Here is a 13,865-nt window from a genome sequence, read left to right on the forward strand (position 1 = left end):
AGTCCGTTCCTTCCTTCCGTGTTCCGGGTTGGGCAGCAGGGTTCCTCCTTCCTGAGGACGCCTCGCCCTCAGCCTTCCCTGCACCTGCTTGACGGAGCCCGGTGCAGCCCTGCGTCTCCCGTCCAGAACGGGCCGAGGAGGAGGAGAGAAAGGCAGAACATCCAGTGGAAGGGGAACACCAAGGCTGGTGTCCACCTTGGCGGGAGCTGCAGGGTGTGGGAAAAGGCATGAGACAGGAGTTTAGAGGCATGGGTTCAAGTCTCGACTGTTACTTACTTGTGTCATAGCCTCTGGCCATCATTTTTCTCTCCAGAGGCCTCGGTTTCCACATCTGGAAAAAGAATGTGATGCTCTGTGTTCTACCAAATAGCCATTTTGCAAAGTACCTACTGAGGGGATGTAAAGAGTTACGCAAGACACAGGGAGCAGAAGGGCAGGTCACACAAGGTAAAATAAAACACAGGGTGTTGACTGGGCCGACCAGAGATTCCACTTAATAAATAGGCCACACAAGGCCCCGGCCTGCCGTAACATGTGCTCGGGAGACATCGGGACTCTGTTATAACCGCCTCACAGGGAGTGAAACTGCTCACACTCCATAGTAGCAAGCTGACTTGCACAGCGGCGAGGCTGTGTTTTAGCGGGCGGGCGGAACGCTACGTCTGCACTCTGAGGCTTTGATCTGGGTCCGAATAAAGAAACAATCCGTCACGTGTACAGATCTCAAGGTCTGCACGGGAGCGCGGGGCAATGTTCAGCAGTTTGATGGGTGTGAGCTGCTCCCTGGCACCCACCCTTCCCCAACTCCCATCGGGTGCCTCTTCCGACCCTGCTGCCCACGCCTGGCTGGCCCTTGGAGGGGGGCTCGGGGCTCGGGCCGAGCTAACGGGCCTGTTTCCATCTCTTGGTTATGTATAGGCTTGGCGGTGAGTGTCAGACAATTAGGGCTCGTGGGGGCTGCGGGGAAGCCTTCTTTTCTGGGAGCTTCTCAACGGATGTGGACAGGGCGTGTGAGACGCCTGGCGGTCTCCTAATGACGGGGGGCAGCAGGGCTAACTATGAGGCCGACACCCCAAAGGCCCACAAGGGAGATGGGAAGAGACGGCCAGGGCTGTGCGGTTCCCTCGGGAGAGCTGCGAAGACCTCGCCTCCCTCGCCCCCCCCCCCCCCCCCCGCAGCTGGAGAACCGGGCGATACTTGTGAGGCCTGCGTGGCAAAAGCCCCACGGAATGAAGAGGAGGCTGCGGAGAGCAGCGGCCGGCAGGGCCCGGCCTCCCGGCTGTTCACACCGGTCCTCTTCCTGGGATGCAGCGCTCTTCACACACCCGGGTCCCGCTTGGATAAATGCTAATGCAAGTGTGTTTTTCAAATCAAGTGTAACACACTAGCTTCACCCTCTTCGAGCTCACGCAGGTGGCCAAGGTAACCAACGGTGTTGTGTCAAAAGGGATCAAGCTTTATTGAGTAGAAACACACACGGAGGCGAGCAGGGTCAGGGGGCTTTCCTCATCCATCCTTTCCACATTTTGTGCAGCTTGAGCGAGCTGTAAACCACAGACTTCTTCATGCCTGAAAGAGAGAGGAGACGGGTGGCGAGGCTAGGTGCGTGCGGCGGCGGGTTCCGGGGGGCGCTGAGCGGACCCGCCTTTGCAGCGGGCAGGGCGGGGTGGGCGGGGGGCTGAAGGTGGTGACGTCACCGCAGTCGACGAGGGCACAGGGTGTGTGTGTGTGTGCGTGTGCACACGCGTGCGCCGGTCCTGGTACTTGGCCACTGTCCATGAGCTTCTTCGCTCAGGCCTCGAGCGCCGCCCCTTGAGCCCCAGCTCCACGCACTCGGCGCGTTCGGGCGGTTCCCTGCGGCCGGGGGCTCTCGGGCCCCGCCGCCCGCCTGGCTCTGCACGGCCGTCCTCGGGCCTCAGCGCCCGAGTGGCTGGGATCACAGGTGCGAGTGACCCGCACCGGACAGCATCGGTTTTCTCTTCCATTCGCATTCGTGGTATGCGGAGGGGGCTTCGCGGTGACATTTCCACGCACGCGTGGGATGTATCCTCATCCATCTCCTCTCCTCTGCGGGCGGGGTAAGGGGCCCTGAGATCTTGGCCCAGCAATCTTTTGAGAGGGGAGCGCGTCCTGCCAGCCTGCGATGTGAGCGCTGCGGCTCCTTCGGACAGGAGGAGGCAGGGCGCTCAAGACCGCACGCGCGGGCCACAGCAGGCCGCTCCCCGCTCTGCGTCTGCGCGTGCCGCCCCTCTGCCCTCACGCACGGTGCTCCCCTCCTGCCTCCCGCAGGGCCTGTCGGCTCGCTCGCCCGTCTCTGTGCCTTCAGCGAGAGCGCCCGGGTACGGAGGGTATGGCGCTGCCTCCTTATTACCCGGTACAGCGCCCACGAGCACGCAGCAGGGGCGCAGCACGGGCTTGTGAGACGATGGAGCCAGCATGCCTCACCCAGAGGCTGGTCCTTGCGCTGTCCACCTGACCACACCACAGCTGACCCCCTGCACTGTCCACCCGACCACACCCACTGTCCACCGACCACACCCACTGTCTACCTGACCACACCCACTATCCACCTGATCACACCCACTGTCCACCTGATCACACCCACTGTCCACCTGATCACACCCACTGTCCACCGACCACACCCACTGTCTACCTGACCACACCACAGCTGACCCTCTGCACCGTCCACTGACCACACCCACCATCCACTGACCACACCCACCGTCCACTGACCACACCCACTGTCCACTGACCACACCCACTGTCCACCGACCACACCCACTGTCTACCTGACCACACCCACTATCCACCTGATCACACCCACTGTCCACCTGATCACACCCACCATCCACCGACCACACCCACTGTCCACCCGACCACACCCACTGTCCACCGACCACACCACAGCTGACCCTCCACACTGTCCACCGACCACACCCACCGTCCACCGACCACACCCACTGTCCACCTGACCACACCACAGCTGACCCTCCACACTGTCCACCGACCACACCCACTGTCCACCCAACTACACCACAGCTGACCCTCCACACCGTCCACCGACCACACCCACTGTCCACCGACCACAACCACTGTCTACCTGACCACACCACAGCTGACCCTCTGCACCGTCCACTGACCACACCCACCATCCACTGACCACACCCACCGTCCACTGACCACACCCACTGTCCACCGACCACAACCACTGTCTACCTGACCACACCACAGCTGACCCTCTGCACCGTCCACTGACCACACCCACCATCCACTGACCACACCCTCCGTCCACTGACCACACCCACTGTCCACTGACCACACCCACTGTCCACCAACCACACCCACTGTCCACCAACCACACCCACCGTCCACCTGACCACACCCACTCTCCACCGACCACACCACGGCTGACCCCCCGCACCGTCCACCGACCACACCCACCGTCCACCAACCACACCCACCGTCCACCTGACCACACCCACTCTCCACCGACCACACCACAGCTGACCCTCTGCACCGTCCACCGACCACACCCACTGTCCACCAACCACACCCACCGTCCACCTGACCACACCCACCGTCCACCTGACCACACCCACCGTCCACCTGACCACACCCACTGTCTACCTGACCACACCCACCGTCCACCAACCACACCCACCGTCCACCTGACCACACCCACTCTCCACCGACCACACCCACTGTCCACCGACCACACCACGGCTGACCCCCCGCACCGTCCACCGACCACACCCACCGTCCACCAACCACACCCACCGTCCACCTGACCACACCCACTCTCCACCGACCACACCATGGCTGACCCCCCGCACCGTCCACCGACCACACCCACTGTCCACCAACCACACCCACCGTCCACCTGACCACACCCACCGTCCACCTGACCACACCCACTCTCCACCGACCACACCACGGCTGACCCCCCGCACCGTCCACCGACCACAGCCACTGTCACCTCCTGGCAGCCTGCCCGACCACACTGTCCACCTGACCACGAGTGTGTGGGAACTCAGAGGAGGCTGTGTGAGGGACTGTGGGAAAGACGTAAACTAGGAGAAGGGAGACGAGCCGGTGGGATGTGACAGGACCCCAGCACGGACACGAGGGCGGACTGACGTCCTCCTGTTGAGCGTGTGTGCCGTGCGCTGCGCATGGGGACCTGGGGGGCAGGACCCACAACCCCCTTGGGGTGCACGTGCTCAGCATGCCGGTGGGGTGGCAGCGCTGGCTGGAGGTGCTGGTCTCTTGGCTTCGCTAAGCCGCCACGGGGAGGCGTTAGGGGCGGCGGCGGCAGGATGGCGGGCACAGGTGGAAGCCCTCGCGTGCACACGCGTGCGCTGGCCCGGCCTGGTGAGAACCTCTGAGCTGGGGGCCTGCCCGCACCGCTCTCCACCTTCCTCCGGGGCGGCGGCTCGGGCAGGCCTCCCTCAGAGCGCGGGGCGGGAGCGCAGGGCACGAGGGGCTCTGCAGAATGCGCGCGGGACCGAGCGGCCGGCCCGGGGCGCTGAGTCCCGGCTGCTGCAGCGCGGACACAGCGTGGCAGCAACGCAGGCCCAGACTCCCTGGGGCTCGCAGGCTTCACGAGAGCCCGGCCGGCCGGCGCCCCTGGTTGACTCAAGCACTCCCTGTCCTGCCCTCTGCACTCTCACAACGATGACAGCAAGTCCTGCCAGACGGAACTGGGGATGGGAGTTAGGAGACCGGGGTTCAGTGTCCAGGCGGGTCTCCATCTCCTCATCTGAGAAAGCGTTATCTATCTATCGAGGGCCTGGAGACGGGCTGGCTGTCAGTCTGAGCTCCCTGAAGCTGCAGGGAGCGGATACTCTGGACAGACTCTGGGGTTTTAGATAAAAGCACCGGAGTTTGAACCCAGGGCCTCGTACCTGCTCGGCAAACACCCTACCCCCAGCCCATGTTGCTTTATTTTTCAGATAGGGTCTGCCTGTCGGGCTTTCCCTTTGCCAGGGGTCAGCCTTCGTCTGCGAACTTCCTACCTGCATTCCCCAAGTAGCTGGGATTGTAGATGTACACCATCGCATCCAGCTTACGGTGCGAGATGGGGTTTGGGTAACCTTTTGTTGCGGAGGCTAGTCTTGAACCCAAATCCTCCCAAGTAGTTGGGATCACAGGTATGTATCACTAGTACCATGCCCAGCCCCTTCATACTCTAATTTCAACAAGCACGGAGGACTTTAAAATTCCATAAAATAAGCAAAGGGCTCCTCAGCAGAACATAAAAGAGTGCCAAATAAGAGGAACAAAACGGGCAAACTTCACTATGTAAAACTAAGAGCTTCTCGGTGTAAGACCCTATTAAGAGAGTGGCGGGCAACCCCCAGACTCGGACTCGGGAGAGCACACAGGGCAAGCACCAGGCCGGGGCTGCACCCCGCTCCAACGCACACAGAGGCGTAAGCCAAGGACGGAGAGCCACGGGAACGCGTGCCAGCACACACCGCGTGCGAAGCTCCGAGGCCTCCGCCTCCGCGGAGAGCAGCTGGTTTCAGCCACAGTGAGGCGTGTCTACAAAGGAAAGCTCCGCTGAGGCCCAAGCACAACTTCCTTCAACAACTCGGAGGCCTGGCTGGGCTCAGGGCGAGGGCCTGTTCTTATTTAAATACGAAGGGAGTAAAACACAGAGAGACTCAGAAGACGAGGAAGAGAAGGAATAATTATGAACCAACAGGGCGCACATCTGCAAGCCGCACAAAGAACCTCAATGAAAGCTGCTGATGAGCAGTGGGGGGGGGGGGTAGGCTCTGTGTGTGTGTGGGGGGGGGGTGCACTGGGCTGGGGGAGGGGCTAACAAGGATGATGAAAGAGGATGATTACAGTCCAAGTAGATTGTTGACAACTATGAAAACAGAACAGTGAAACCAGTTGGAGTCGTTTTTTTTTGGGGGGGGAGGAGAGGGAGAGTGACAGAGGGGTGAGAACCGGTGGAGATCTCCCCTAAGTAAAATCACAACCCGGAACTGGGGCGCCATTCCACTGTGCTTCAGCAAAAGGCTGGAGGGACTGTGGGCATCATTTTCCCAACAAGACTAAACCTGTCCTGTTAATTCCAGTGAGTCCTTTTGAAGTGGGGAGATCAGGTCTGGCACCTCGTCTTCCCGGTGGGGGAAGGTGAAGCCCCCGCCCCCCAGGTGATGGGCGGGCACCTGGCTGACACTAAATCTGTCAGTCCAGTGCTGGGAGCTTCCTGTGCCCCCGCCCCATGCCCCTCACACTATTTAGGTCCCAACCGGCTCAGGAGCCATTACGCCAAACCATGTGTCTCCTGTCTCTTCACTTCAGCGCTCCATGGCAGCTGAATTGGTTTGTTGGGATGGTTTTGTTCTTTCTTTCCTCTCTGGCCTTCATGGCTCAGTTTCCTAACAGTGCTGGTCTTTGAGACAGGAGTCCACCATGCAGTCACCGGCCTTTTAATAAAGACCCCCGATTTGATCTTTCAAAACGCGGCTTCTGTTTTCTCACAACACTTTGAAGTCAGAGGGGCAAACAGGTATCTTCCCCCAGAGTCAGTTCCTGTTGACCAGCAAGCCAGGTGGGGGAAAATGAGGGAAGATTTCAAAATGGAGCCTCCTCTTCCCCTCAGGGAATTGCACCAGACTTTGCAGGGAGCGGCCCAGAGTCCCCAAAGTCCTGCTGGAACCTCTTCCATGCCCAGTCTGCGGGGCCCCTCCTCAGCTGGCTGCTGCACCCCTATCTAGCCCGCTCCCCACTCCACCTGAGCTGCGTAGACTCCAGGGGCTTTTCCTCGTGCTCCTTACCAAGGCTTGGGGGCCTCTCTCTGCCTGGCCTCTGCCCACCCCAGCCTGGTCATGGAACCCCCACTTCTCACTTCCTGTTCCCATGCCAGCATCTATTGTCTCCAATCAGCTGACAAACAGATAGCTTGCGGTGCCATCTTCTGTCACCAGGCTGGCACATGGCGACACCTGCAACTGCCACACAAGGTGGAGCGGTGGGCGGAGGAGGCTGCTCTTTGTGGCTCCTGGCTGGTGGGCTTCTGCTCGTCTCTACCTTCGTGGGAACTGTGCTAATATCTCTAACAGAGGCTCATACTGTTTTCTAATCAAGAAACTCTAGGAAAAGAACAACTGTTTGGCGTTGGCAGCATTTCTGTACCCACATGTGAGCATGGGTATCCAGAACTTCTAGAAAACTAACGAGAGAATGTCAGACTGCGGAACAGGCTGCCTGCCGTGGTTTCCAAGCTAGTATGTTAGCTTTGCTGTGCATGCAGCTGGCTAGCTGTCTGGGTCTCTGTCTGAGAGATCTGAAGCCGGGGAATTCAAGCTTACTGAGCGCCCACTGGGCAGTGGCAGGTAAACTGCCCACAGAACCTCATCCTGCGAGAGGGGTGCTGGCACCCCCCGTTCTAGAGTCACATACTGAAGAAACGACTGACCAGGCCTCCAATTCATGTCTTCTCACCTCGAGCTGGGCTTCTGTCAGCTGTCTGCCTGAGTGTGACTGGGTTTATTTCCAAAGACACCTGCCCGCCAAGAAGCACCGGATCTTCCTGCCACCTGCTCTGGGGAGGCCGTGGCGGGAGCAATACAAAACTCGGTACAGCGGGGTCTTCCCACCCTGCCACAAAACCAAACCCAGCAGGGACTCGGGGGCTTCTGGGAGAAGGACCTAGCAACAGTGAGGCAGGGTAGCACAGTTGTGACATCCAGAACCAGGGGTAGGAGGCCAGAGGGGAGGCAGATGGGCCACTAGCGGCCCGCATGGCTGGAGACCTGGGAGGCCTCAGGCGCTAGGGCCACAGGGACCTGTAAGACAGCTTAGGCAACTGCCAGGTGGCGACATCCAAGGTAAGAGCAGCCACAGTGCTAGGTGCTTGTCTCAACCTAGAGAGAGACGTAATCATTGTCAGAACTCAGAGCCAGCAGGTGGCAGGCCAAGCCTCGGTGGTTACAATTTGAACGCTAGTCTCTGGACTCACAGCCCCTGCCCTTGGCACGATGCTAGACAGCTTTCCTCACAGCCCTGACCTCTGCAAACCGAGTGCCCTCAGGGTCCGGAAGTCACTCCGCAGCCTCTGCATCCTTGGTGCCAGGGCTCACACAGCCTTTCGCCTGGCCCTGCCCCTCGTGGAGGGCACGTGACCAGGGCATCAGGAGGAAATCCCGCCTGCAGGGGCTGCGAGCCACCGCCCTCTGCTGGCAAAGGGAAGAGGACCAAGGGGTCATTTCGGGTACAGGTATAGAGATGAGGATGGGGTTTTAGAGAAAAATCCAAGCTTATTAAAGAGAAAAAGACAGGAATCCCAGCACTTGAGAGAACGAGGCGGGAAGATCTTCAGTTTGAGGCAAGCTTGTGATACACGGCAAGACTGTCTCAAAACAAAAACAAGCCCAAACCCGACCTCAGAGCCCCGGGGTGTCTCCCAGTGTGTCTTTACCCCTCGTGGACCATACCTGGGCACCAGCGGTCTGGTGTCCTGAAGCTCTCCACCACTTCCCTTCCATTTATTTAAAGCAAACCCCAGATACTGCACTGTCATTCCTGTAGATACTTTTAATGTGTATCTCCAAAAGAAAAGGATTTTTTGAGCCCCCCATCACCACTACAGTAACTAACAACATATTAATCATTCTAATAATTCCTTATGGCACAGGAAGCCAAAAATCCAGAAAACCAATCATCAAGCCTCACCAAGAAGAGCAGGGCAAGGGTGTGGACCATAGCTGGAATCAATGCACAAAGCCACTGTCTCAGCAGGGTAAACCACCAGGAGCAGAGACTAAATGCTATGCTAATTAGAAACGCAAAGCTATGCTCACCCCCAGAGGTAGGTACATATCTTTCAGCAGACTTGGCCTACCTCCTGTTGAATCCCTGGTCAAATCTTACAAGAGATTCAAGAGGGTAACACCAGGTCCTGGGGCCAAGTTGGAGGATAGATCACTAAGTAGCTATCCTGTAGGACACTAACAGGTATGGCCACACTAGCACCAGAAAAAGCTCACACCGGTGTGTGTGTGTGTGTGTGTGTGTGTGTGCACCCTTTTGCGGGCAGCTGTCTCCCTATAGAGCATGACCCCTTGGAGGGCCTTACACCATCCTAAGGAACCACCCGAGCTCCTCAACAAATGGCACAGGGAGGAGGACTGAGCTAGGCAAGTCTTCCACTTGACGCCAACAAATGTTGGAAAGATGGAAAAGAGCATGTTCACACAGAATCAACACAGCCACTTGGGAGGGCAGTAATGGATGTCAAAAGACATCCACATGCTTAAGACTATAAAAGAAGGGGCTGGGGATATGGCCTAGTGGCAAGAGTGCTTGCCTCATATACAAGAGGCCCTGGGTTCGATTCCCCAGCACCACATATACAGAAAATGGCCAAGTGGCAGAGTGCTAGCCTTGAGCAAAAAGAAGCCAGGGACAGTGCTCAGGCCCTGAGTCCAAGCCCCAGGACTGGCAAAAAAAAAAAAAAAAGACTATAAAAGAAGAACTGGGAACAATAAAGGAACATTTAGGGACCAACAAGGAGAAAAGAGCTAGTCGTTAAAAAATATAATAGCACGAGAAATCAAGCACAAGGCTCTAGGTTTGAGCTCCAAGAGGCGGAGGTATGAGGATCATGGTTCAAAGCCAGCCTAGGTAGGAACATTCATGAGACTCTTATCTCCAACTAACCACCAGAAAACCGGAAGTAGAGCTGTGACTCAGTGTGGGAGAGCAGTAGCAAAAAAGCACAAAGACTTAAATTCAAGCTCTCTGAACCCCCTCACCAAAAAAAAAAAACAAAAAACAAAACCCAAAAAAGCAGGGCAAGTCACAGAGGGCTTGAGCTTATAATCCTGGTTTGCCTTGGGAGGCAGAGATCTGAGGCCAGCTTTGGCAATGAGTTTGTAAGTACAAGCCACCATCATCTCAACCAATAGCTGAGTGTAGTAGTGTAGACCTGTCATCCCAGATAGGCAAGAGGATTGTAGCTCCTAGCTAGCGTAAGCAAAAGAGTTTAGGAGATACCATCTCAACTGAAAAGGCGGGATGTGGTGGCATGGGGCCTGTCATCCCAGCTCCAGCGAGAAGTAGAAACAGAAGGATCAGTCCTTGCCAGACTCTATCTCAAAAATATCCAGAGCAAATAGGGCTGAAAGCATGGCTCAAGTGTTAGATTACCTGCCCAGCAAGCCTAAGGCCCTGAGCTCGAATCTCAGAACCACACAAACAAACAAAAAGAAATTTAAAAAAGAAAGGAGAGCTAAAATGAGAAAAATTTCCCAGAAAGCAGAGCAAAAAGACAAGAAGGTTAACAACTAGGAGACAAAGGAGAGAAAAAGAAAAGCAAGGACTAGTAGGGTTACATAAGGCAGTCCAACATCTGAATCAAAGAAGTTCCACAAAGACAATGGAGAAAACAGATGGGAGGAAATCAAAGCTTATGCTGAATCTCCAAACTGAAAGGACAAGGAGCAGCCAGTAAAACAGAAAAGCAAGATGTCACCAGGAGACTACAGAGCCAAGTAAAGTGAAAGACTCAGCAAGCTTCCAGAAAACACATCTGAAGGCTAAGAAGGGGAATGTCTCCGGATTTCCACAGCAGTCCTCAACATGAGAAGTATTTGCAGCGATTATCTCCAAACCCTATTGGAAAATGGTTCCTAATCTATCCCCAGCCTAAGCATCAATCACGGGTGAGAGACGAGACTTTGAGATGTGCAACCTGGTCTCACAATTTGTATGGCATGCCCCTTTTCTCAGGAAATGAGTGGGTCATGCGTTTCATCAAAATGACAGTGTACTCCATCCAAGTGAAAGGGACCCAGGAAACCAAACCCACAGGGGCAGTGAGAACAGCATACATCACAGGAGAGGAACAGGATTTTGTGCCGCAAGCATAGACACGTACCTGAGGGGGTTGGGTGGGTGTGCGGGTGGTGATGGTGGATCTGGAGAGATCAATTCTAACCTCCCTCACACATACCTGAGGGGGTTGGGCGGGTGTGCGGGTGGTGATGGCGGATCTGGAGAGATCAATTCTAACCTCCCTCAGGGACTTGCTTTAGATCATGCCTAACTTGAACAGCATGGAAGGATTTTTTTTTTTAATGGCAGTAAAGCCAGGTGTCAGTAGCTCATGCCTGTAATCCTAGCTACACAGGAGGCTGAGATCTGAAGAGCATGGTTTGAAGCCAGGCTGGCAGGAAAACCTGTGAGACTCATCTCTAATTTTTAAAAAAAGACAGAAGTGGGGCTAGAAGACTAGCCTTGAGCACAGACGCTCAGGGACAGCATCCAGGCCCTGAGCTCCAGCCCCAGGAACAGCACATTCACAAAAAGAAAAAAGAAATGGCAATAAAAGCAAAATCCCTCGCCAGGAGAGGCAGAAGTAGTTGGCCGCACTGGGGGAGGGGAAGGGATGAGGACAGGGGCTGGGGATCTGGTGCAGGCTCAGCGAGTGTAACTGGGATAGTGTCGAGGCACGGCATGAAGGAGACCCACATGGAGGGAGCTACTCAAGAATCCAGAGCAGCAGCACAACCTCCAGCGGCCTGCAATGTTCTGATGTTTTAGACAGCCAGGTCTCCCTGCAGCCATGACGGTTCGCACAGAACTGCGGTACCCCAGCGTGCAGCCCTAAAGACAGCATTGCGCCAGATTTAGAGCAGAGGACAGGGCCGCTTTCTGTCTTAACCGGGAACGCGGAGGGCCCGCAGCGCCGGGGCCCACTGCCCAGGCACTTCCTAAAGTTTAAAGTGCTCACCAGCAGTGAAAATGCCTTTGGTGCTCTGTCTGATACTGGAAGGCCTCACGATTGCAGAAAGCCCTAGGAAAAGAAAGCAAAAAGGAAACTAAGAAAACCAAATAGGTGTTGGCAAACCTCACATGTTTAACACCTCAATCTAAATATTCCTTCCAGTTACCCACGGAGCCAGTAAATGGGGCTCCGCCCAGGGTGGTGAGCTACGGTGAGCGGGGTGAGGCCCGAGGCCTGGGGGGCTGGGAGATCACCCCATCACTGTGGGTCCTACCACCTCGCCTACAGCAACGCCGCCTCGACACGCGTGGAAACACAACAGTGGAATCCCCCTCTGCATAACCCACCTGAAAAAATGCAGAAAAGACAAATGAGAGCCAACCTCTCAAAGGTCATTTTAGGAATGTAAATCTGCTTAAGGCTTCTAGTTCTTTGTTACAAGATGTAAAAAGATTAAAAACCAAATATCTTTTATCTGGGAGAAAAACTTCCACTGTGTGAGGGAACAACCCTAGGGTCTCCTTCCCCTGCTGCCCCGTCACCGTAAAACAAAGTAGGGAGAGAGGAGGGGAGAAAGGGAGGAGGAGGGAGGGAGCGAAGGAGACAGGGAGAGAAGGAAGGAGGGAGAAGGGGAGAAGAAAAGGGGGAGGGAGGGAGGGAGAGACTGATTTTCTAGTTCCTTCCTGGCGTCAAGGCACAAACAGTAGTTAGGCCCTGGGGGAACTGCGTGGAACCTGGCCATAGTCTGGGATCCAGTGAGAGGAGCTGGCCAGAGAAAGCTGCGTCCCTGACGTCACAGGAGACTAAAGTGCCGCCAGCCTCTGCAATCAATGACCGCCACAGAGAGCAGGGCACAGCCTTTAAACAGCTTCTGGCAGCTCTGCTCCTAGAACCAAAAGCAGAGGTAAGACCCAGGAATCTGAAGAAATGACCGTTCCCCTCGCCTTGCTTCTATCCAGTGCTCATGAGCGCGCTGGGAAACTCAGCTTTCCTTCCCAGAGGCCAGCTCTCTCCAGCTCACCACACAGGGAAGGAAGAAATACCACGTCTCGGTCACAAACAAAGGCTGCTTTTACTCCCTCCCCCGGCACGTCCTTGGAGCAAGCCCATGGGCATACCTAGCCGGACCACATGGCCACAGTCGGGGTCATGAGCAAGCTGGAGTAAGGTTTCTTCCACATCTCTGTTTTTCCCAGGAGGGTCCATAATGTGATTTATTCGTTGCTGTAAGGTTTTGGGCAATGTCATTAGCTGAGTGAATTGTCCTTCTGGGCTTTTATCTATCTAAGGAAAAAAAAAAAGAGATGGCATTTATGGAAGTGTTCTGAACTCCACATATATTCAAAGACACAGGGTTTCTATTTAAAAAGACACAAGTAGGCATCTCACATTATGTAGGATCCCCAAGCACATGTTTATAACTAAATAGGGGTTTCCTCCTGAAAAAAAAAATCAAATGGAATCATACACAAGCACTGTGCCTAGGCTAGATGGGGGCTAATGTCTGAGTGTTCAGGATCCCCACGCCCTTAAAGAAGGCAATTCTTGTCCTTCAGACCCCTTTCTAACTGAGAAAACAAGAGCGGCCTACTCGGAGGATCAGCTTCTCACTGTCAGTATAAAATTCTCTACTATCCAGTTGAAGGAAGTGGGGCTGCAGCTACCAGTGGCCCCCAAGCCTGGGCAGACTGAGGACCTGCTCCCGCCCCTGGGCCCACTCACAAACTACGCTGCACCACGTGAACTGACGACATGTAGATGACGAGGACCAATCTCACCGCTAATCCCCCAGCACAGGGTCGGGACTCAATGAGGGAATAACACGCGACGCTGTGTAGCTTACGCGTCATGACTTTTCAGACAGGAATGAGCTATGCGAGAAGTCCTGTTCTCACTGTGCCCTAAAGATATTAAATTGTTGAAAGACAAATATGAAAAAACCCTACTTATTGAACTTCACTCAGAAACCATTGAATTGAAAGTTAGCCCCAGAACTAAGACCATACTAGCTTCCCTAATACAGTATATTTTACTTCATGGAATTATTATTACTATTTTTTGAGACTTCATGGAATTATTATTACTATTTTTTTTTAGACAGAGTCTCACTGTGTAGCCC

The 13,865-nt window shown here is 55.4% G+C and overlaps 1 protein-coding gene across 4 annotated transcripts in view; it reads right to left on the reverse strand.

Annotated features, from left to right (window-relative positions):
• Window positions 1-1,438: 1,438 nt before the first annotated feature.
• The window catches only part of Tamm41 (TAM41 mitochondrial translocator assembly and maintenance homolog), a 37,686-nt gene continuing 25,259 nt past the window's right edge, over window positions 1,439-13,865 (reverse strand). For 2 of the 4 annotated variants that reach the window (XM_048356283.1, XM_048356287.1), the window contains 3 exons: window positions 12,865-13,030; window positions 11,753-11,815; window positions 1,439-1,569 (listed from right to left, as the gene is read on the reverse strand). In XM_048356283.1, the coding sequence (XP_048212240.1) occupies window positions 1,493-1,569; window positions 11,753-11,815; window positions 12,865-13,030 (306 nt within the window). In that variant the 3' untranslated portion in view covers window positions 1,439-1,492. The remainder of the gene's footprint in view (window positions 1,570-11,752; window positions 11,816-12,864; window positions 13,031-13,865) is intronic. The other 2 variants (XM_048356286.1, XM_048356285.1) reach the window with 2 other exon arrangements.

This window comes from Perognathus longimembris, chromosome 10 (genome assembly GCF_023159225.1).
Source record: "Perognathus longimembris pacificus isolate PPM17 chromosome 10, ASM2315922v1, whole genome shotgun sequence".
In the NCBI taxonomy this organism is placed as follows: domain Eukaryota; kingdom Metazoa; phylum Chordata; class Mammalia; order Rodentia; family Heteromyidae; genus Perognathus; species Perognathus longimembris.